This window comes from Rhizopus microsporus, assembly GCF_002708625.1.
Source record: "Rhizopus microsporus ATCC 52813 unplaced genomic scaffold scaffold_11, whole genome shotgun sequence".
NCBI classification, from domain to species: Eukaryota; Fungi; Mucoromycota; class Mucoromycetes; order Mucorales; family Rhizopodaceae; genus Rhizopus; species Rhizopus microsporus.
Window position 1 is genome coordinate 759,647 of NW_019671926.1, and position 17,522 is coordinate 777,168.

At 36.3% G+C, this 17,522-nt stretch overlaps 8 protein-coding genes across 8 annotated transcripts; 6 read left to right on the top strand and 2 right to left on the bottom strand.

Annotated features, from left to right (window-relative positions):
- Nucleotides 1-159: 159 nt before the first annotated feature.
- Nucleotides 160-3,237, bottom strand: RHIMIDRAFT_257713 (uncharacterized protein). The gene is made up of 5 exons (XM_023611302.1): nt 1,571-3,237; nt 1,226-1,515; nt 937-1,170; nt 766-884; nt 160-713 (listed from the first exon to the last, which is right to left on the bottom strand). The coding sequence occupies exons 1-5, from the start codon at nt 3,140-3,142 to the stop codon at nt 211-213; spliced, it is 2,718 nt and encodes a 905-aa protein (XP_023465179.1). The 5' UTR covers nt 3,143-3,237; the 3' UTR covers nt 160-210.
- Nucleotides 3,238-3,329: 92 nt separating this feature from the next.
- Nucleotides 3,330-4,063, bottom strand: RHIMIDRAFT_24752 (uncharacterized protein). The gene is made up of 2 exons (XM_023610417.1): nt 3,919-4,063; nt 3,330-3,845 (listed from the first exon to the last, which is right to left on the bottom strand). Exons 1-2 carry the CDS (start codon nt 3,948-3,950, stop codon nt 3,488-3,490), a joined length of 390 nt encoding a protein of 129 aa, XP_023465180.1. The 5' UTR covers nt 3,951-4,063; the 3' UTR covers nt 3,330-3,487.
- Nucleotides 4,064-4,640: 577 nt separating this feature from the next.
- Nucleotides 4,641-7,755, top strand: RHIMIDRAFT_257725 (Cullin-domain-containing protein). The gene is made up of 12 exons (XM_023611303.1): nt 4,641-4,827; nt 4,878-4,996; nt 5,044-5,147; nt 5,208-5,280; nt 5,332-5,809; nt 5,870-5,985; nt 6,045-6,515; nt 6,574-6,789; nt 6,852-6,963; nt 7,022-7,347; nt 7,395-7,435; nt 7,482-7,755. Exons 1-12 carry the CDS (start codon nt 4,674-4,676, stop codon nt 7,531-7,533), a joined length of 2,262 nt encoding a protein of 753 aa, XP_023465181.1. The 5' UTR covers nt 4,641-4,673; the 3' UTR covers nt 7,534-7,755.
- A 635-nt stretch (nt 7,756-8,390) lies between these two features.
- On the top strand, nt 8,391-10,067 carry RHIMIDRAFT_257745 (uncharacterized protein). Its single transcript, XM_023611304.1, has 6 exons — nt 8,391-8,484; nt 8,534-8,601; nt 8,653-8,744; nt 8,803-8,859; nt 8,916-9,007; nt 9,052-10,067. The coding sequence occupies exons 1-6, from the start codon at nt 8,419-8,421 to the stop codon at nt 9,937-9,939; spliced, it is 1,263 nt and encodes a 420-aa protein (XP_023465182.1). The 5' UTR covers nt 8,391-8,418; the 3' UTR covers nt 9,940-10,067.
- A 1,679-nt stretch (nt 10,068-11,746) lies between these two features.
- RHIMIDRAFT_257763 (uncharacterized protein) lies at nt 11,747-13,073 on the top strand. The gene is made up of 3 exons (XM_023611305.1): nt 11,747-11,921; nt 11,977-12,102; nt 12,167-13,073. Exons 2-3 carry the CDS (start codon nt 12,080-12,082, stop codon nt 12,846-12,848), a joined length of 705 nt encoding a protein of 234 aa, XP_023465183.1. The 5' UTR covers nt 11,747-11,921; nt 11,977-12,079; the 3' UTR covers nt 12,849-13,073.
- A 1,354-nt stretch (nt 13,074-14,427) lies between these two features.
- Nucleotides 14,428-16,217, top strand: RHIMIDRAFT_24889 (uncharacterized protein). The gene is made up of 8 exons (XM_023610570.1): nt 14,428-14,563; nt 14,627-14,946; nt 14,999-15,052; nt 15,108-15,328; nt 15,377-15,565; nt 15,616-15,647; nt 15,696-16,107; nt 16,163-16,217. Exons 2-7 carry the CDS (start codon nt 14,721-14,723, stop codon nt 15,769-15,771), a joined length of 798 nt encoding a protein of 265 aa, XP_023465184.1. The 5' UTR covers nt 14,428-14,563; nt 14,627-14,720; the 3' UTR covers nt 15,772-16,107; nt 16,163-16,217.
- RHIMIDRAFT_24874 (uncharacterized protein) lies at nt 15,628-16,653 on the top strand. The gene is made up of 4 exons (XM_023610556.1): nt 15,628-15,647; nt 15,696-16,107; nt 16,163-16,345; nt 16,401-16,653. The coding sequence occupies exons 2-4, from the start codon at nt 15,832-15,834 to the stop codon at nt 16,620-16,622; spliced, it is 681 nt and encodes a 226-aa protein (XP_023465185.1). The 5' UTR covers nt 15,628-15,647; nt 15,696-15,831; the 3' UTR covers nt 16,623-16,653.
- On the top strand, nt 16,652-17,456 carry RHIMIDRAFT_24844 (uncharacterized protein). The gene has a single exon (XM_023610519.1). The coding sequence runs from the start codon at nt 16,871-16,873 to the stop codon at nt 17,378-17,380; it is 510 nt and encodes a 169-aa protein (XP_023465186.1). The 5' UTR covers nt 16,652-16,870; the 3' UTR covers nt 17,381-17,456.
- Nucleotides 17,457-17,522: the final 66 nt, after the last annotated feature.

Below are 17,522 nucleotides of genomic sequence, written 5' to 3' on the forward strand. Positions count from 1 at the left end.
TTTTGCTTCATTCAAATGTTGTGAAGGTCGATTATAATTATTTAAATATTTTATCATCTGTTTTTTGCTTTCTAGCAATGTACAGTTGAATGAAAAGTCAACATAGAAATAGTAACCAATGCTGATAAGCGTTGGATTTGCGAGTAATGCAAAAATAATGAGGTTTTATTGTATAATAGCAATGTGTCATAATGGTTTGTTGGTTTATATTTACAAAGAAAATGTATAGTTTATATATTTATTATGGCGACTATCAAGAAAAAAGAAGAATAAAATTAGCAGACCTGATATTTCAAGACGATTAGGCCTTTTTTTTACCTCACAATATTCTGCATATTGCTCATAAATATCCACTCCCAAGAATCTGCTTAGAGAAGTTCTCGGCGTCAAGTTTGGATCTACTATTGGCTGTCTTTCTCTGGGCATGGTTGTGGGCCTCCTTGGACTGAGTGCGCTCACTAAGAAGCCTCCGGCGCGTTTGATTGTAGGCTTTCCATTGACCATGGATCTATTCACTCTTTCAATTGCCATCCTCGTCGATTCACCTATACGATCTCTTGTATTTTCTGCAGAGTATTCAATGGATTTCTTTAGCATGTCTTCAAAGGTGTTTGGTTTTTTCCTCTTTGCTTCTTTCTCTTCTTTTTCTTTTTGCAGCATTTCTGCAAGAGATCTCTTCTTTGGTTCCTTCTTTGGTTTCTTTTCTGCCTCATCTAAGAATATAATGCTTAGTATAGTATATACCTTTCTTTCTGGTTTTATTACTTTTTGTCTCTACTCCAAGGTTAACAAATTTTGCAACACTATCCACATACATTTCCATCCATTCATCATGATATTCTTCACGCAGATGCTTCATGAGATCAGTTAGGTCGTCCTTAAACCTATAAATATGTATATCAATAATTGTTTATGGATGTTAATTAAGGATAATACCATCTCTCTAGCATAAAAAAAAAGTTGAGCTCATACTGATCCACTTCATCAATAACATCATCAACTTTTGATACTACATCAAGAAGAGACGTTTCACTAAAAGTAATGGCGAAATGAGAGCGAGCGTGCTCTGTTAATTCTCTCTGCAGGCGTTTGTTCTTTTCACTATCTGATAATGGACTTGTCATCGCCAACTTTGCCATAAAGCAGTAAATAATTGTTTGAAGTCGAAAACTGAAAAAGAATAAGTTAGGCTTGAATTCCCATTTTGTTGGTCTATGACACATACTCTGTAAGACGTAATAATCGCAGCATCTTTTCATCAAATCTTGGTTCTTCACTTATTTCTCTGACCCGTTCCCACCATTCGTAAAGATATCTTTGTTCTTTTGATAATGAAGAGGAGTATTCTAGCTGTTTACCGTTCATGATGTCAACAGCATGCCTTGTTTCGATATGGTCTGAATCTCTTGCCACAGTTTTCATTGCTTCAATTATTTCTTCATGAGTAAATCCTCTTACTTTTATGATGTTCTCAATAAGTTCATGAATTATGCGAATAAAGAGCTCAAACACTTTCTAAAAATACAGATCAAATCAATACTTTGGTTCACATTTTGTCTATCTGACTTACCGTCCTCTCAAATAATGTTTCCAAGTATAGGTCATAGAGCATTCTTTTAAATTCTGGTATCGTCTTTGGCAGGCTGATAGTTAGTTCTTCTTCTCCTTTTTGGTCATCAGGTTTTTGTTTCATATGACCGGGATCAGCACTGCATTTAGTTTCTTCTTCTTTTTGGGTATGTATCATCATCAAGTGTTTTAGTCTTTCACTGGGCTCAAGCTTGAGCGGCAACTTCTTCTTGATTGATGACTTGCTAATGTTTGGTATTTGCTCGCCTGAAACAGAGGATATAGACGGCATGAAACAGGTTATAGGTTCAGAGGGTACAGCGAGGATTGGCTTTGGAGCAGGAACGGTTGAGATATTTAGAAAGCGCATGACAGCAGTGTTCCTAGTATATGGTATAATCGCTGCAATGACTGAACTGGTATACGCATTGTCGACTGGGACCAGTTCAGCTATTCCGATTTTGCCAGTTGAGTGAATGATTTGGAGTATCTCTGTAAAGCAATCAAGATGGCCATTGTCTGTATCGGGTACCAATAAGAGGTCACTGTTCAATTCGTCATCTTTTGAATGTGTTAACCAAGACACCTTGAACTGGGATCGCGAGATAGCTGGATGCATTCGTACATGTGAATATGGTGTTAGGTCGCGAAGGCTTTGGATATCATGTGTCGCGTTGAATAGGTAAAGAAAAAAATGCCCAATATATCGATTCTTCACAGTTCGTACTGGTCCTCTCCACAGATTAAAACAATGGTCATGGAAGACAGAGCTCATCTCCAGAAGAAACGGTATATCTGGCTCATCATCTTGCTTATCTTCTGGTGATTGTTCTTGTTGTTGTTCTGTTGTCAATAACTGAAAATTCATTGGACTTAATAGTGCCTCAAGTTCTTGATGATAATGAGAGCTGAATTTATCGTAATCTTGAATCAGTGAATTGAATAGAACATATCTTCCACCAAACTTTTGCAAACAAAGTTGAAAACCACGACCAAGTAGATTATCAAACATTTTTTGCTTCAGCTTGTGTCTGTCAAACTTTACATCTGCGTCAATTATGCTAAATGATATTCTATTCGCTTCGAAATTTGCAGAAAATTCATCAATGAAATCTTTCTTTATAGACAGAAATATATCTGCTGCACCATGTAGTGAACCCATCAGGCTAGGTTGCTCAGGCTGCTGGAATAAAGAGAAAGAGTTCAGACTAGACAGGGTATTAGGTAGTGACATGATGGCGAATATGTAGTTTTTTGATTGTCTGTTTTGGGAGCTTGCTGTATTATCCCATGCTAGGCTTTGAAGCACTGACCTGATGGCTTCTTTCATGCGCTCATATGGTGTGAGTGATTCACTAGCTCCACCGGTATAGCCAGGGTATCGTTTGTATTCTTCAGCTAGATAATTTTTTAACTCAGGGAGCTTATTAAAGCTATGAAGTTGGATATTCATACAGTCAGTTAACGTGGTCAATGAGCTAAAAAAGGCAAAGCTCCAAAACAGTGACGAAGATATCAGTTGAATGTTGTAGTAGAAGATTATTCTTTCCATAGCCATCTTGAGTTGATCCATGGTGAAATTGTCTTTTATAAAGCTTTGAATGTCAATTAGAAAGATGACATTTGAGGATTCAGTCATTGGATTCGTTTTTAGATAAAAGAATAAAGAAACAAAAAACGCCAAAAAAAAAGGAACATTAAAATAATGCGTGATCGCACAGTCACATAGTCTCTCTTTCTCTCTTTGATATCTATGGATAGTGGCTATACAGTCTTTCCGGAAAGTAAATTTTTTTTTTTGTAAAATGGTATATTTTATTCAAGTACTGCCAGTTAGCTTATACTTATTAAAGAAAATAATAAAGAGCATAGAAGCACGGAACAAAATAAAGGTTGCGTTAACCTGAGCGAAATGTTTTTAGACGCTCTCTATAGATATTCTCATCATGTATTCGCTTGACTGCTTGCGTTGCTCGTGCAGCAGCTTCATCGGGCCAGAAGGTACGACCATCAAATACAAAACGCCAATGACACCGCCAGATAGCCCAGACCGTACAAGCAATGATTGTTTGACCATCAACACGTAGTCCTGAAAGCACTTGTATATGCAGAGCACGGTGTGTGCCTGGTGTGGGAAGGAAGATGACCAGAAGGCGCGCCATACCGTAGCCGGGCCACGCGGATAGTGGGCTGGTAAGGCATCAATGGGGAGTAACTGTGAGATCCGGAATAACTTGAGTGATATATGATGGAAGTCCACCGGAAAGTAAATTCGCCTGTGATCGAAAATAAATGCACCCAATGGTGAGAACAAAATTCATGTTGTATGAAATGTAAATTCGTCGTTACCAAGAATATTTTCGTAGTATCAGCCTTGACATCCATGGATATACTGTATTTCCAAATTGAGATGTCGTATTGAAACCATTGTAATGTTATCAGAGTAATAACAAATACAAAAAGAATATGGCTCACTATCTCATTTAACAGTAATATTAATAGGTGGGCTGTCTTGGAGCAGAAACTAACCTAATATTAGAAATCGCCCTCTTTAGTCTCCTTGTAAAAAATTAAATTCTTTATTCGGTTTTTCCATGAAACCAGAAGAACATGTAGTCATATTTGGCAATGCATATTCTTGAATGGTTACGAAGCAGATTGCTCCTATTTCCTTTTTTTTTTTGTTAAAACAATCCTGGGTAGTTATCGCTACCCTCCCCAGAATACACCTTGGTGGTAAGTAAAACTAATATTAGGATATGTGCTCTAATACTAACATACTCTTTCTCTCTTTTTCTACATATACTCATTATCTCTCTCTTTTGACATGATGTCGTTTTATTCAAACGTATTTTTCTTTGTCGTCTTTTTACGTATATAATTTTTTTTATTTTACGACAATGTTTTATAAAATTAACGTCAATAACTAATAAAAATACAGTATCAGCATATTTTCTCATAATACATGCTTATTTTTATATAGAATGTAAATAAAATACACTTGTAATTGCATAAGGAGTGCTTCAGCATTAAAAATATATTGCCTGTCTTTTTTAAATGCGCGTTTTTATTTTACTTCTTTTTTTTTTCTTTTTAATTCAACAATGAACTTTGAAGAAGAGCATAATTTAAAGCGTCCTCGACTGGACAATATCATTTCACAACCCCCATTCAGCAACATCTTGACAACATCTACTGGACACATGAAGAACCATTCAACATTATCTGATCGAACAATAACAGTACATAACCTGAGGCGTAAGTAATTGAAATATATGAAAAATTAGTACACTGACATCAGAGCATAGTTCATAAGCCTCAATTGTCTACTGAATACGAGCATAATGCATGGAGCACTTTAAAACAAGCGATCAAGGCGATCAAATGTCAAGAGTGTCCACAGGAAAGCCTTGAGATCTTGTATCAAGTAAGAGTAATCATATACTTGCAACACACACACAGCTTATTCTTTAGTCCTGTGAGTGTCTATGTCAATATGATAAAGCTCAGGAATTATATGATTTACTTCATATGGAATGTCTTGAGCTTGTACAGAACCAATGTCACGAATTAAGTCGGTATGTGGGACTTTATATAAAACAAACGAGAGAAAAGGGTTATTGAACTAGTTGAAAAAGAAATCTTGATAGTAATGAGCATGATTATCTAAACAAGGTCAATGCAATATGGAGAAGTTACTGTGATCAAGTGGTAATGAGGACATATTATTTCATTATAACCATCTTACATATCCTACGTTAGTCTCAAATCAAAAGCCTCTTTCTCTATCTCGATCGCACTTTCTCATTAAATGCAAAGGGAGGCTCTATTTGGGCCATGTCTATGGATCTGCTTCGATCTAGTTTTTTAGAGCATGAACAGATACGACAAAAAATGCTTTCAAGCATATTGGAATTGATTCGAATGGAAAGAATGTCTGAGGAAATTGATGTGCCTCTGTTGCAGTCTATCATTCGCATGCTGCTTGATCTAAACCTGTATCATACTGAGTTCGAACCGGGACTACTTGTGACAACTAGAGAGTTTTACAAGGCTGAAGGTGATAGTCTGATTAGCTCAAGTCCAATGGGTGACTATCTCGATCATGTATCTACCCGGGTTCATCAAGAGTCAATTTTAAGAGTGAAGCGATACTTTGATAAATCGACCAAGGCACCCTTACAAGCAATCGTAGAAGAAGAATTGCTGACGAAACGAGTGACAGATATTTTGGATAGATGTAAGCTCCCTTTTAGAGTTGGTATAAAAAGCTATATAAATATGCTGAGATTATATATAGGCTTCAGCTACTTTCATGAAAACTATCTGGTCGACGAATTATCCTTGCTATACAGACTTTTAAAAAAAGTGGGACAGTTGGATATATGTGCCAAATATTTTATAAATTATGTCAAGGTAACTCACAGAGCTCATTCACTGCTGGCAGGTGGCTAAATGCAGTATTTTATATAAAGACAAAGGGTTCTTCAATACTCTGTGATCGATTACCGGTACAAGAAAAGATGAACATTTTATCTACGTTCAAGAAAAAGAATGAATACATAGTTGATCACAGTTTTGAAGGCGATAAGCGATTTGTAGATGGATTAAAGGATGGTACTGGATACTTTATTAATCTCAAGGAAAACAATGTTGTTCGTCTATTAGCCAAACACGTCGATAACGTGCTAAAAAGCGAGAAATTTGATGAAAAGCAGTTGGATCAATGCATTTTTGCCTTTCATCATCTCCAAAGTAAGGATGTATTCGAAGCTTTATACAAGAAAGATCTTGCAAAACGACTGTTACTGGATACAACCAATAAGAGTGGGGAAAAGGTGATGCTTGCCAAGATGAAAAAGGAGTGTGGAGCTGCATACACAAGTAAGTTGGAAGGAATGATTCGGGATATAAAACAGTCAAACGAGATGATGCAAGAATTCAACGTAAGTTTTATTTATAAAGTACTCTTATAAAAAAGCAGTGTAATGAATGGCCCTTTAGGAAACGGTTCAACTGCATACACCCTTGCAGTTAAATGTCAACGTGTTAACGCATGGGTTCTGGCCATCGTATACGTCTGTTAAGGTGGACCTGCCGCACCATTTACAACAGATAGAAGATATTTATACAGAGTTTTATATGCAAAAGTATCCAAGAAGAAGACTGACGTGGCAAAACCCACTGGGTGTATGTGAGGTATATGCAAATTATCCAAAGGTATGGTGTATATATATACATTTATATATATAAAAGAAAGACACATTAACCATATCTATCAGGGGTCCAAACGTATCACCTTGACATTATTACAGACAGTCGTTTTGCTCTTATTTAATGATAAAACGCGTCATTATTTATCATTCGCTGATATTATGTCATTTACATCGCTAGGTAATCTATATATACACACAGAGATCATAATTTTTATATAAACATGAATGAATCTTAGATGAACTTGAGCTTAGACGCGTACTGACATCACTCTTATGGAATGAATACCCTCTACTTCGAAAAGAACCTATAGATCAAGAAATCAATCCAACTGATTTGTTCTATTTTAATGATAATTTCACTTGCTCTAGCGATAACCTTAAAATGACCACAGCAACCTTGAACGAGGTCATTGAAAAAGACGCAGAATTAGACAAGACAGTCTTGTTGAGTAGAGAACAACAGATAGATGCAGTAATTGTAAGGATCATGAAATCAAAGAAACAACTTGGCCATGGCTTATTATTAAGCGAAGTAACATGTCAAGTTAGATTTCCGGTTACTGTAAGTTTGAACATAATAATTATTATTGTTATTGATTTGTGTTGCAGGCACAGGATATCAAGAAGCGTATAGAAGTGCTCATAGACAAGTAAGTCATGATTTATTAAGATGATATCTAATACTCTATTCTTTAGGGAGTACTTGGAACGTAATACAGCTGATGATAGCTATACTTACTTAACATAGCCTCTTTTTTCTTTTTTTCTTCTATAATCAAAGATTAAATCATTACAATGTATGAATCTCGAAATAAATGGTTTTAATTGGGCGTTCGAACGTTAATTTTGGGCGAATGAATATCAATATTCGAATTGGTTACCATTTTTAGGCAAACAACCATTTGGGTTCAGATGATTCGCTTACCTTTTTTGGACGACTACTGAAAGACACCAAAGAGATTGCTAAAATATGAATATAGTGTAATGCTTTGGAAATGTACAAGAAAAGAGCTCTTTATGAAAACTCAAATACATACTTTTTATGCTTAATATATTGGTGAGTACAGTGTTTCTTTACGCCAGCATTAGTTTTGTAGCCTATTAATTGCCGATAAAACGACAGCAGGTTGGCGTCACTGGTGCTTTGTTCGATAAGTTGAAACAAAGAGAAAAGAAGCAGGATTGCTGGTGGCTCATGTTGGTGTGTTTAAGACTTTTAACGTGAAATTTGCATAAAAAACATTAGACATTAAGGGTTTTGGGAAAGGCGTGCCACGAGTGCCAAAAACGAAAAATGATGCTTACTTATATCGTTTTAACAAGCTCAGAGCTGTGGGATGCTTCGGAAAACATTCATGGTAATGCCACTGTATTTATTTCCAAAAGTATCTTAATACAACCTGTTCGCCACCCTCGCCGCTTTTAATACCGCTGTCTCATACACGGTTTTTCTTCTTACAAATATAAGTTAGCATGTATTTTTTTTAATTCACATCAAAAAGCTCTGCTTGTCTGAAAACTAATTTTAATTCGCTCAAAAATCATTTCCGACCGTCTTAACTTGGGTTAAAAAACTGTAAATGCTCTTTGGTCCCTTTTTTTTTTTTCTTTAATACCAATAAAAATCAAAAAAATGTCAAATGAACTATCAAGTTCCCATTCTTCACCGGAACAAAAAGCCTTGATCAAGCCAGAACAAGTAATCTAGATTGTGTTCATCAGTCAGTTATTAACTTTGTTTAAAATAGTACACTGATTTAAAAGCAGACATTAATATAGGCAATTATGACAGAGCACTACAAACCTTTGTATCGCTGTAAATATAGCATGTAATAAATCATCATGTATTCACTTTAAATGTATATAGGCAGTCAAATGACTATAGAAATCCAGCATTTCAAGCATTTGCAGCTGAAGTCGCAGAAAACTTGGACCCTCAAAAGGAAACAGACTTGAGCAGTAGGTTCTTTGTTCTAGAGAAAAAGAAAAAGAAAGCCTCCTTACAATGTATATATAGAATTCTTTGCATCTTTACCATTTGTATTACAATCAAATATAATTGATTTCGCCAAAGGTGAAAAAGTTTAAAGAAACGAAAAACACGCAACTTACTTTTGTTTCTCACTGTAGAACATTTCCAAGGTAATGGTGACTACATCAAGATATTCAATATTCTATTTCAATATATCAAAAGTTATCCACTTCATGCGTACAAATACTTGGTAAAGAAAAGTATGTATGCAATATACGAGCTAACGCTTGATAGATCGAGGCTATCAATACTCTGATACTAAGCGCACAAAAGATGGAAGGAGAAGAGAAGCAGCGGTTGATAAAGACATTGGTGACAGAACTATTCCCTCGCTTATGCGATTATAAACTGCTACTGGTCAGAAGAGACATTGTACCCTCTGTGAGAAATACAAATGAACCTTTGATCTGTTTACCATATAACCTATTTGAACAATTCTTATTACTCGGTCAACGATTCTATATCAAGCAGCACAAGTGGAAAGAGGCAACACAGTTCACCTGCAGCATGCTCGCAGCTTGTGGGTATAAAGGACTAGATGATGAAAACTATACATCACATCATGATTTGCGTCTTCAGTATCTTAAAGAGCACCGAAACACGGTCAGGGTGGACAGAGAAGAGTTTGGAGTAGATGCGCTGAGTGTGGAGGATTTTGTTGTCTTAGTAACTGTGATGTGTGAATATATGGCAGCCAGTTGCCAGTTTGTCCAGTTTGGCTATGATTATTACAGAGCAGTGTGTGGCATGAATGGTGAGAACACAGACGACGAAAAATCCTGTTTGATTCCTATCTGTATCTTTCAGCCCAACAATAACAATAAGCCAGGAACTGGTAATGACAAGACTACTATTGATTTCTCAGAAGATACCCAGATGACAGCGAGAAGAAAACGACCTAGACTGGACTATGCTGAAGATAATGAAGAAGAAAAGATAGAACAAGAACGGAATCAGGGCTTAGATTCATATTGTGTCAAGGGTGTCGATGACACTCTACATATTTTGAGTCAAGCAGGTGATTGTTTACGACACATTGTTGAATTGTGGCAATGGGCATCAGATCGGATATCAGAAAATGAACTCGTAGATCATTTTGGAAATTGGGAACAAGGTAAATAAACCATGTGCATAAAATAGAAACACTTACCATTTTTAATAGAGTTATGTAGAGTCATTGAATCATATAAACTACCATTTGATATGCATAATGCTGTCTTACTTGTCAGAAGTGATTTAGCTCTTTCATCGGTAATTTTCATTCTAAAAAACCGTCATCTTGACTCATCTATCAATAGCCATCTGTTCCTGGTAATTTGGCAAAAGCACTTGAATTATCACAAAGTATATGTGATCGTATTGATGCCCAAAGAAGAGAAGAAAAGACGCATGGAGAAAGCGTTGATGCCGATATTCCTTTAATGTTTACCTTTCGAGTACTTTACAATATTGGTATTATCTATTTACTCGTGGGTAGTTTACAGGTAAGATGACAAAGTATGCAAAGATAAGAGCTGAACATGAAAGGGTACTATAGCAATCGACCCTCGAAATTGCCATCATTCTTTCTGTGTTCCCTATTCCTGATGAGTTAGAAGAAAAAGACTTCTTGATGGACGAAATTGACTGTTGTACAGTAGCAAATATATTTCATGGAAGAGAGTTTGGCCTTATGAGAGTCACGCAGGAAGGATTGGTAGTTCGATGTATAAAACACTTGGTGGTGGGTCTTGACAACGAATCTGAACAAAAGGGTGGCATGGCGTCAATTGACTCTGCCTTACGCTGGGACGAAAAAGCAGGCAATATGATTGTGATGATGCAGTATGGATGGCCATATTGGTATAAGAGAACGAACCTTTGGCAAAAGATTATCAGCAAGATTAGTGAAAAACGAATTTTTAAGAATAGAGAATTTTTAGAATATTTGTATGGTAAGCACGCGTGTTGGATGGTTATTTTTAAATTGTTGCCTTACTAAATAACAACTATAGTATCTGATGTCCTGAACGCTATTCTCCAGTTACATTTGACAGCTAAGGTGACTATGGATATCATACCACCTGAATTTGCTTTGCGTGGAAGTTATAAACATTTGGTAACATCAGAAAACAGTAGCAGAAACACGGCAAACGCAAATGATACACCAAGCGATCAGAGCAACGAAGCTCAAAATGAAGAGGATCATGAAATTGCTACAAGACGGCATCTGCCCTTATACCAACCGACATTTGCGAATACAATATTACCTAGCACGTCCATGTCGCCCTCATGGTACTCTGCTTCGACACAAAAGAACTCTTTTGCGCAATGGATGTCACCCTCTTTTTATTATAGTCGTCCTGCTACCTCCGTCATTCTACCAGACGCTGAAGAGCGTAGTCCGAATGATGATGGTCAGACCGCCGAGACGAAGGGTACCTATGTGCCTCGGGAGATGGTCACTCGATGCTTGGAATATAGAATCAAAAAGTATCCACCCAAGATCACTCCTCAACGTATGAGGCATGTCCTACAAAGATTTCTCAAGAACATGGTCTTGAAAGCAAATGAGGAATCTTGATCACATATATATATTTATATATCTATAGCTTGTATATACATTTTATTTCAGAACTTATTCGCATACAATTTAAAATTAATAACAATTACACTTTAGCTGGTTATCAATCCTTTTCTTTATTGTTTAAAAGACAACATTATCTTTTGAGAGATATAAAAAAGAAAAGACTTGTATAAAGCGTATATTCTAATGATATTTAACTTTTTTAGTGTCTCTTCTCTTTTTCTTTTTCTTGCAACTATGTGCTGTTTATGTTAATAAAGCATATGTTCTGTTGTACAACAAGCAAGATCAGTGAGACATTCTGATATAGTCTTCCCTTTTTTTCAGTAATTCTATATTTCTATGGCAACACAGCAACAACAACAACAACAACAACAACAACAAAACTTGACTTGGCCAGCGTCACACGATCCTATAGACAACAACAGTACTCAATCTGAAAATGAAGAATGTCTTGATCTCATCTCATTAAATGACCTCAGGCAAGGCGAGCTGTATATTATTAAAATCAAATTGATAACAATCGCCTTATTTCAAGGTATATGTATTTTTTATGGATATGTGTATATCATTATTGACCATTCTTTTAATAGGATGGCATGATGAAATGTGTTGCTTTTATGTTTTACGTAAACAAAACAAACAAAAGTCATACAAAGCCTTATTATTCATTATTTAGGGACGGATTTATCTGATATGTCAAGATGGTGTGAAGCAAGGTATGCATTGTATGATGACTATCTGTTTTTCCCCCGAATTTCTTAGAGAATGATACCAACATAGATACTTGCCAAACAATTTTGACGCGTACTATGCGTTTGATCATGCTGGAAATCCACCCATTCACCTATGGACAAAGCAATTAAAGACAGCTATACCTTACAACTGGTTCAGTATATTTGAAGAAGCTAAAAGGATGCAGCGATGGTGGATTCAATCCTACTTCGAGTCAGGCACCATGTTGAACTACTATGAAAAGTCACCGTCATCTTACGAGTATTCGATTACGGCAACAGACCATAACTCGCGACTGAATGGCAGTAAGGAAGATGAAGGTTGCGAGGATGTATTCGAGGACAAGACGGTTCAACGAGAATCAACTGTAGCCCTTGTTTCGTCTAACGTGATACCCTTTCCAGATGCAATAGAAACTCAGCATGACCACACGAAGTACCATACATCATTACCACGCACTTCATCCCTTCCCTCTAACCGACAAGACGAGGCATTAAAAAAGCACAATTTACCTCAGAATACTGTTACAGACAATGAGGAAAGTATTAAGCCAGAAAGAAAGAAATTGACAAACAGAAAATCATGGTCATCGCTCTTTCTAAAAAAGGAGAAGTCAAAGAAAGCACAGGGCGAAAGCAAAAAGAATGTACCCAGAGAGGCAAGATATACGCTACCTGCCTATGCTACTAGTAGAGAGATACAGTATGCGGATAACATAGACTTTAATTAATTTAAACTACAACACTAATAATGTAACTGTCTTTTGTACAAAGTTTCGCTCTTTATTGGAGTTGACCATGACAATATCTCTGTGAATCTAAGATCGTGGAGGTTGTATAGCTTTGAACCATACACATTGAATATGCTCAATGAGGCTGAATTACTATATAATGTATTGCTTGATCAAGGATTTGAGAGTGATATCCATATAAAAAAAACACACATATTGTCCAGGCAATACATTATCCATATATCTCGATTGATTCCTCTAATGTCGGAATACCCTCCCCCTTCCATCCATCTTGAAATGGTGGAAGTTTCTCTACAGCTTCGTCTACTGCTTTGTTGAGCCAACTGGTGATAAGCGGAAAGATCTCAATCTCCCATGATCCTGCATCTTCTTTTTCCATTGACGGTGGGAAACAAGAGTCGCAAACCCAGCTTGTATATTTGTTCATTACTTCAAGCTAGATGGAGGAGGCAGGGGAAGACCAAGCGGAAGACCCATCATCACTATCATCATATAGCGAGCTTTGTTGATGCTGCCAGAGGTTCATGACTATATCATTATTCGCCATCATAGTGAAATAATTACGGTTTGGTATAGTCACTCTCTCTAAAGCTCATTAACCGCTCCAGCAAAGTGCGGGCTTTATGGAAATCTCTCTTCTTCTAATACAGTTGATCAGCGCTATTTTTTGGCTTCTCTCATAGTCTTTCGATGGTTGGCGTGATTGACATGATACTTGTCTTTGTTAATGTTCTTCGCAAACTCAATATTGCTTAAATCGTCAGCTTTGCCGGCAGAGGTACAACGCATCCTCAAGCCGGCCTTGTCACTTATGTCAGAGAACTGGAACTTTACTGTTTCTTGCTACTAGTCGACTCTTTCGAGATAAAGCCTTTCCCAAAAAGAAATAAATCAATATGCAAGATTATCATTTGCAAAAAAGATGGAAAAAATCCTTGACCAAACATCAACAGCATAATCCTTTTTCGTGAATTTGCTTACCTGTGCTTTGAAGTATTGCCTGCCTCTTATGCATTGATTTGAGGGCTAAGTATAAGTATGAAACGTGTTAATTGAAGAGTTGTATCTGTTAAAGACATGTAATTACTGTATATCGAAGCTTATGACTTTAGCAATAAGAGCAGTTTATGTTGTGTATTATTCTCCTCATTTTCTCAGCTACTTTTACAATATCTGTTTGGCGATGAGCTTAACAAGTAGATGTGATTAGGAGGTATAGAATCACAGTCTTCTGTCATTCTACAAACTAAATTCTCATTGCCTTCGAAAGAGCTGCATTTTATCTTATTTATACGCTGCAAAGTAGCCGCCGCAACACTCTCGCACAGAGTGCGCGAAGTATCAAAGAGAGTTTAAAGGCCAAGTTAACAGAAAAAAAGCGCCCTTCAAGGTTTTATTTCCGACCACTTGACCTGAAAAAGCGCCTATATACACAAAATTACCCTATATGGTATTTTCTTGTGAGTTTCACTCCGCTTGAAAACTGATGAGTCTTAAGACTGATACTCTGCTTGACCCAAAAAACACGTTCAGTTTTTTGTTTTTCTTTTTTCTTCTTCTTTTGTTCATCTGTTGTTTGCGTAACCAAATGAGAAAAAGGGACATTAATAAGCAATACTCACCTAAAGAAAGAGAGCAGACGTACTACCTAGATATATTTGAACCACCGCCAACATGGCGACCTCGTAGTCATAGTAACTATTATCCACCTACACATCGATCACCACTTCACCATCAACCTTCATTATCTGAAATAGTATACCAAGATTATAACGACAACCATATCGGTAATGACTTTTGCCTTTTAATATATAACCTTAACGAGTTTCTTATGCAGTTTATCGTCGGTCTATGCTAGACTCATCATCTTCCCTTCATTATCAGGAGTATGATAGTGACTTTGATGACTCTCAGCAAGAGATTAAGATCGCAGATGATATTTCCATGTTTACAGCAGCAGAAGACGCTCCGGACGAGGATATTATACGACACGGACATTTACCTACAGCTCAAGAGGTTGAAATTATCAATAACTTTATGAAAAAGATGGATATAAAATGTTCTGCAGAATGGAAAGGTACATAAAGGGTCACATATGCATTCGTTTGCATTTATATATTCTATAATAGACTATAAATCACAGTATTGCTTGTTGAACGAGTCGTATGATATTGAGAGAAAGCGTATATAGAATGCATTACAATAATATAAAGCAACATACTCATCGCTCAATTTTAGGAATATATAAGGAAATAGTATCAACACTCGGAAAAATACAAGAGGTTGATGCAAGAGTAGATAAAGTCAAGTTTGAATTTCAAGCCAAGATGGATACCAAATATCAGGAACTACACGAAAATTTGATTGAACAATGCAAACAAGTCATTCATGAAGCAAAAGAGCAAAAAGCATATCAATTAAGGCAAGCCAATGAAATAAAAATCCAATTGAATGAAAAGGTAAAAGATATAAACATCACTTGTTAAGCAAAATAACAATAAAGACAGGTTCGATTGAATGTCGGTGGAAGTATATTCGAAACTTCACTTAGCACACTTTGCAGAGATTCAAAAAGCTTATTAGCCGTCATGTTTTCTGGAAGACATGAATTGTCAGTAGAATCAGATGGATCTTATTTTATTGACCGCGATCCTACTCATTTTCGGCTTGTGCTAAATTATCTTCGAGATTTAAGGGTAACACAACAGATCTCTATATGCTTTGGTTATGCTAACTGTTTCAAAAGATATCACCTGTCATACTACAAGATGACACAGTGTAAGTTAATCAAGCGAGTTACTTTTTTACTAATTGTAATGACTATAGAAGAGAAGAATTGCTACATGAAGCAAGGTATTACTGCATAGAAGGTCTTGTGAATCTATTGTTACACCAAGCTTAAAAATCTTTTTGATACTCATCATCTATTTTCTTTTACTTTCTTTTACTTTTAAATATAATAATGTATATTTTGTTTCTGTTATTAACTGGCTTAATAACAATTGTATTTGGGCAAGACAACTATCCAAAAAAAATCCAGCTTGACTCTAGTAATGGATTTTCAGTTGAATACTTTAATAACTATAAGATTGTACATAATTTGTTAAACAATGAAAAGTACATGCTCGTTTGCTGTGGAATGACTCTGGATAACAATACTGGCTACACTGGTGTATTCAGCACACCGATCCAGAATATAGCTGTTGATAGTGCATTGTATACATTGCCGTTTTTTGAGGTATTATTAATTCCTTTTTTGATACAAGAAAAAGCTTATCATTATAAATATACAGTTACTCAATCTGACCAATCATGTTCAAGCTATTGTTCCAGCAAACAATGTTACTTCCCCTTGCTATGCCAATTTGACAGCTACACCTCAAAATTCAACAAACCTCGTCACATTCACAGTAAAATCAAACTCTACAAGTAGCATTGGTGTCTCTGCTAATAATCCATCCCTCACACCATTACAGGTTAGCTATTATACTAGTATCAAACATATATTGGTGCTTACAAAAGTATCTTTAGCAAATGTCATGGATCGTTTATATTGCTTATTTCTTCGATATGGAATATTATGCCAATCAGTTATACAGCTCTCTAAATACGAATTACGAGTGCCATAAAACAAATCTACTCCATTCAGGTGCCAAAAACATTGCTTGGACAAGCTACGATGGAAGTGCATGGACATTAAAGTACGACAACTACACAAATACACTCATTGAAGATTCAGGTAACACTAAATAATAATCCACAAAGTAATGATGTTCACGCCATATCCATAGGGATGAAATTAGTCTCTGCCAGCAAGCAGACAAAAACCTTTAGTGATTTAACGGAATTTCAAAAGGCTTTGAACGCCACTGACTTTGTTATTGACGAGTCATCTAAAAGTGCCTTCAAGGATCTATCTTTTGACTCCTGGTTAATAGCAGCCAACTTTAGTCCTAGTTCAGGGCTTTCCTTTATATCTGGGAAAGCAGTATACCGTACAGATGGTCTGGTTAATACCAATGGATATTCCGGTAAGCAAAGCAAAGAAAAGAGAGAGAAAAATGACACATGATATGTGCTTAACTGTTCTAGACTATGCCATTCGCCACTATGCTAGACCTGACCTTGCTATTTTTGATATTATACACATGGTGTACCCTACTTATGGGCGTTCATACAACTTGACTTGGCTTCTTGCATTTGCTCAATCAGGTAGACCACTCTATGTGTCCAATGCCACCTACCCAAGCTGCACAAATCCTGGAGAGCGCATATACGCTATCAAATGTGTGACTGCACCATTTGATCCACGAAACAACGCTACATCAAATGTACCAAAACCTTCAAATAATCCGTTTATACAACATGGCCTGTCGACTGGTGGTAAAGTCGGTGTTGCCATAGGTGTTATCGCTGCTGTTGCTGCGATTTCTGTCATTGGTACCTTTGTCTATAGAAAAACAAAACACACTCCAAAAGAAAGGACATTTTACAGAATGCAAGATCTGTAATGAATATTACTTTATATAATTTTTTTTACTAATCCTTCACACAACACACACATGCTGTTTCTTATTGTATAAACACAACCCGAGTTTTTAATAAATGATGAATCATTATGTATCTTTATTTCTTTTCCAAAGATATTTTACA

Coding starts and splice junctions, on each gene's coding strand:
- RHIMIDRAFT_257745 (XM_023611304.1), top strand. CDS start 8,419: ATGTCAAATGAACTATCAAGTTCCCATTCTTCACCGGAACAAAAAGCC. Junction 8,485..8,533: donor CCTTGATCAAGCCAGAACAA/GTAATCTAGATT, acceptor TGTTTAAAATAG/TACACTGATTTAAAAGCAGA. Junction 8,745..8,802: donor AAAGGAAACAGACTTGAGCA/GTAGGTTCTTTG, acceptor ATGTATATATAG/AATTCTTTGCATCTTTACCA.
- RHIMIDRAFT_24844 (XM_023610519.1), top strand. CDS start 16,871: ATGGTCTGGTTAATACCAATGGATATTCCGGTAAGCAAAGCAAAGAAA.
- RHIMIDRAFT_24874 (XM_023610556.1), top strand. CDS start 15,832: ATGTATATTTTGTTTCTGTTATTAACTGGCTTAATAACAATTGTATTT. Junction 16,108..16,162: donor ATACATTGCCGTTTTTTGAG/GTATTATTAATT, acceptor ATAAATATACAG/TTACTCAATCTGACCAATCA. Junction 16,346..16,400: donor CATCCCTCACACCATTACAG/GTTAGCTATTAT, acceptor AAGTATCTTTAG/CAAATGTCATGGATCGTTTA.
- RHIMIDRAFT_257763 (XM_023611305.1), top strand. CDS start 12,080: ATGTCAAGATGGTGTGAAGCAAG. Junction 12,103..12,166: donor TCAAGATGGTGTGAAGCAAG/GTATGCATTGTA, acceptor ATACCAACATAG/ATACTTGCCAAACAATTTTG.
- RHIMIDRAFT_24889 (XM_023610570.1), top strand. CDS start 14,721: ATGCTAGACTCATCATCTTCCCTTCATTATCAGGAGTATGATAGTGAC. Junction 14,947..14,998: donor ATGTTCTGCAGAATGGAAAG/GTACATAAAGGG, acceptor ATTCTATAATAG/ACTATAAATCACAGTATTGC. Junction 15,566..15,615: donor ATTATCTTCGAGATTTAAGG/GTAACACAACAG, acceptor CTGTTTCAAAAG/ATATCACCTGTCATACTACA.
- RHIMIDRAFT_257725 (XM_023611303.1), top strand. CDS start 4,674: ATGAACTTTGAAGAAGAGCATAATTTAAAGCGTCCTCGACTGGACAAT. Junction 4,997..5,043: donor GCCTTGAGATCTTGTATCAA/GTAAGAGTAATC, acceptor CTTATTCTTTAG/TCCTGTGAGTGTCTATGTCA. Junction 7,348..7,394: donor AAGTTAGATTTCCGGTTACT/GTAAGTTTGAAC, acceptor TTTGTGTTGCAG/GCACAGGATATCAAGAAGCG.
- RHIMIDRAFT_24752 (XM_023610417.1), bottom strand. CDS start 3,950: ATGTCAAGGCTGATACTACGAAAATATTCTTG. Junction 3,846..3,918: donor ATACTACGAAAATATTCTTG/GTAACGACGAAT, acceptor TTTCGATCACAG/GCGAATTTACTTTCCGGTGG.
- RHIMIDRAFT_257713 (XM_023611302.1), bottom strand. CDS start 3,142: ATGGATCAACTCAAGATGGCTATGGAAAGAATAATCTTCTACTACAAC. Junction 1,516..1,570: donor AAACATTATTTGAGAGGACG/GTAAGTCAGATA, acceptor CTGTATTTTTAG/AAAGTGTTTGAGCTCTTTAT. Junction 1,171..1,225: donor CGATTATTACGTCTTACAGA/GTATGTGTCATA, acceptor ATTCTTTTTCAG/TTTTCGACTTCAAACAATTA.